Here is a 3488-nt window from a genome sequence, read left to right on the forward strand (position 1 = left end):
AACGACAAGTGAAGAAGGGACTAGACCGGCAAATATCTCGACGAGCACTATCATAATGGAAGGACTCGAAATTGAACAAGAATTTGCCAATAGCCATTTTGCAAGGCCACATTGGGCTAGGGCCACTACCGAGACACTGGTGCGGATGGGAGATTCGAAAGATTCGGTGGTGGCGCTCATTGATCATGGCTCGGAGATCAACCTCATGTCTCTTGACTTCTATTGAAAGGGTCGTTGGCCCATTAATACTAGGTATGGGTGGAAGATTCGAGCGGCAACTAGGGCGACGGAAGAGCTTCATGGGGCCTGCCCTAACGTTAAGGTAACTATTGGTGACGTTGAGCATGATCAACACTTTTTTGTACAAGAATCGGCATCACATCCTATCATCCTTGGCGAGCCTTACATAACAACATCCCAGATGGAGACAAAGGTACTTGATAATGGTTCAACATATGTGCGGATACAAAGTCAAGATGGGACAAGCTCAATTCAATTCCTCATAGTACAACCGAACCATGAAAGAAATAGGCATAACTTAGGGAAAGAAGTTAGGGAGGATTTTTAATTCGGGCTATTAGGGAGAGGGACAACAATAGTCCGGGACATCTAACTATGTCCCCAATTCCGTGTAATAAAAGTTGTCACCCCATTAATGAAAATGAAGTCTTGTTTTCTGAAAATGGGATGTGTAAATTTAACAACATAAATAGAGGAGATATTAAAATAGGAATCCTAGAGGAACAACTTAGAGAAATCGGGATTATCAGCGAGGAAGAGGCAATAAACGGGTACATGGAGATGATATCATTTGATGATACTCTTGGGGAAATGGAGAAAGTCATCAAATCAAAACTGCAAGTCAACAAAATAATTCCAATCAACTCTGTCGCCTTATACACTGCCATCGACGAACACGAACAAGGTGTCTTGACGGATGAAGTCGAAGTTAATACCAAATACAAGAATGTGGATAAGAAGGTCAAACCTATGGCTGCTCCCTTGCCTAAAGACAGTTGGCAGCGAATAAAGGAGGTAGCACGAGATCCGTGCTTTAGAGATCCGAAAGGAGTAGGGCATGTCTTCACCGACGAAACTCGACGAAAGCTCGAAGTGGGTGGGGGTGAGTTTTTGCTTCCCAAAGAAGAGTCCAAGTTCCGGGAAATGTTGGAGCAACACGGGAAAGCATTTTCCTTTTCCCCACAAGAAATCGAATGTGTTGACCCAATGCTTGTAGAACCAATGGTTATCTTTACAATACCCCATGTGCCATGGAACTTGAAGCCAATTCTCGTTCCAAGAGCTCACATTCCAAGACTGTTGGAGCTATTAAAAGAAAAGATTAGAATGGGAATCCTTGAGTCATCTAATGTGCCTTATTCAAATAGGTGGTTCAGAGTGCCGAAAAAGAATGGAGTGCTTCGATTTATCCAAGATTTGCAACCGGTAAACAAGGTCACCATTCGTAATGTTGGTATTGGACCTAGTGTTGATGAGTTTGTTGAAGCTTTTGCAGGAAGGTCGATTTACTCGATTGGAGACTTGTATTCTGGATATGACCAATTTCAATTGTCTTTGGATAGTTGGGACATCACAACAATGCGGATTCCCATCGGGCTAGTAAGGATGTGTACATTACCACAAGGGGAAACTAACTCGGTGGCCCACATGATGAATGCCATGAACAAAGTACTAAGAGACTGCATCCCAGATATTACGATGCCTTTCCTCGAGGATATCCCTATAAAGGGGTGCCCCGAATCAGAGAAGGTCGAGTCTTTAGATCAAGATGGATGTCGAAGATTTGTCTCAAACCATATTAAAGACTATGGAAGAGTGCTAGAAAGACTAGAAGGTGCAGGGCTCACATTCTCTGGAGAAAAATCAACATTTGGCCAATGCGAGATCCTAGTAGTGGGACATCTTTGTGGACCATACAGACGAAAACTGTCTCCCGAGAAGGTGAATGCTATTCAAGAGATGTGAGAGGAATGTGGAACGCAAACAGAGGTACGAAGATTCTTAGGAGCATGTGTGTTCTACCACATTTGGATTCCGCACTATGCTCATGTGGCCGAACCCTTGTATAGCTTATTGGAAAAAGGGAGAAAATTCAAATGGGAACCGATACACACAGAGGCAATCAAGAGGTTAAACAGACTGTTGGTGACAGCACCAGCTTTAAGGAAAACTGTCTACAAAGAAGTGATGCCCATCTATGTCATGGTAGATACGAGTCCAACGAGAATTGGATGGGTCATCAACCAAGAAGGAGAAGATAGCATATGGTACACCATCCGGTTCGGAGCAAAGGTTCTTAGTGAACGACAACAAGGATACGCCCAAGTAAAACGGGAACTCTGGGGTATCATGTATGCAATAAAAGTAGACAAGGACTACTTGATCGGGTCAGAGGTGGTAATTGAAACGGATTGCCTCCCAATCCTTGGGATGATCTCCGGATGTGCGACACCAGATCTGGCTATGTTAAGATGGATCTCTTATATCAAGTCTTTGAACTCGGAGATCCGCCACATTGCTGGGAAGAACAATGCCATGGCCGACATGTTGTCAAGAGGAAGATTCAAGGATGAAAGTGACATGGTTTTAGAAGATGAAAACGTCGCCCTCGACTTCTTCAAGGGGAGTGGTTACTAATCGGCAGATTCTTGAGAACGAGGATGGCACATGCTTCATGGATGAAGGAGGAGGCTCTACAAATATGAAAGAAAGCTTGCTAGTACTTTCTAAAGGGAGGATTCCTCTAGCAGCATCCAAAGAGAAGGATAGGGATGCCACGACGAGTGGTGGTGAAGAAAGATGACCAAACAACGTTGATGTCTGAATTCCACGAAAGTTCATGGGCAGGTCATAGAGGAACGTGGGCAACGTTTGAAAAGCTAAAGGAAAAGTATTGGTGGCCAAGCATGTATAAAGATGTACTACATTTCGTGTCCACATGTGAAAGTTGTGAGGTACATTTGAACGTACGTCACGGTGATGGGTTGCGACCAACATACCTACTCACCATACACTTTAAATGGATGGTGGATCCGGTCTCGATGCCAATGGGAGTGGGATAGATGAAGTACTTGGTACTAGTGAGGGAAGACCTGACAAAGCAGGTAGAAGGATGAACCTTAGCAAATAAGAAGACGACAGTCGTATGCAAATTTCTACTCTAAGAGGTCGTCTGCCGATACAGATGTGTGGGAAAGATAGTGGCCGACTGAGGGGAGCTAGATGCACATGAAGCAATGGAGCTCTTCAAGCGACTAGGCGTAAACCTCTCCCTCACAACTGCCTATAATCCGGAAGCAAATGGGAAGATCGAGTGAGGGCATGGGCCGATAGTCAAAGCCATCGTACGAGCATGCGATGGTCGAGTTGGGAATTGGCCGCCATTATTGCCCTATGCATTGTGGGCCGATAGAACTACACACAGTTCCGTGACAAGCTATATGCCAACAGAGCTCATGTATGGACAA

At 44.5% G+C, this 3488-nt stretch overlaps 1 protein-coding gene across 1 annotated transcript; it reads left to right on the forward strand.

Annotated features, from left to right (window-relative positions):
* The first annotated feature begins 795 nt into the window (after positions 1 to 795).
* LOC147854727 (uncharacterized) lies at positions 796 to 1986 on the forward strand. The gene is made up of 2 exons (XM_087330986.1): positions 796 to 1388; positions 1584 to 1986. Exons 1-2 carry the CDS (start codon positions 796 to 798, stop codon positions 1984 to 1986), a joined length of 996 nt encoding a protein of 331 aa, XP_087187112.1.
* The last annotated feature ends 1502 nt before the right edge of the window (positions 1987 to 3488 follow it).

This window comes from Azolla caroliniana, unplaced genomic scaffold (genome assembly GCF_043228905.1).
Source record: "Azolla caroliniana isolate FFs.n. ecotype wild unplaced genomic scaffold, voAzoCaro1.0.p SCAF_15, whole genome shotgun sequence".
In the NCBI taxonomy this organism is placed as follows: Eukaryota; Viridiplantae; Streptophyta; class Polypodiopsida; order Salviniales; family Salviniaceae; genus Azolla; species Azolla caroliniana.

Bases quoted from the DNA above. Each gene is read 5' to 3' on its own strand.
- LOC147854727 (XM_087330986.1), top strand. From the start codon at position 796: ATGGAGATGATATCATTTGATGATACTCTTGGGGAAATGGAGAAAGTC. The intron at 1,389-1,583 runs GTGGTTCAGAGT...GTCTTTGGATAG, and splicing joins AATGTGCCTTATTCAAATAG to TTGGGACATCACAACAATGC.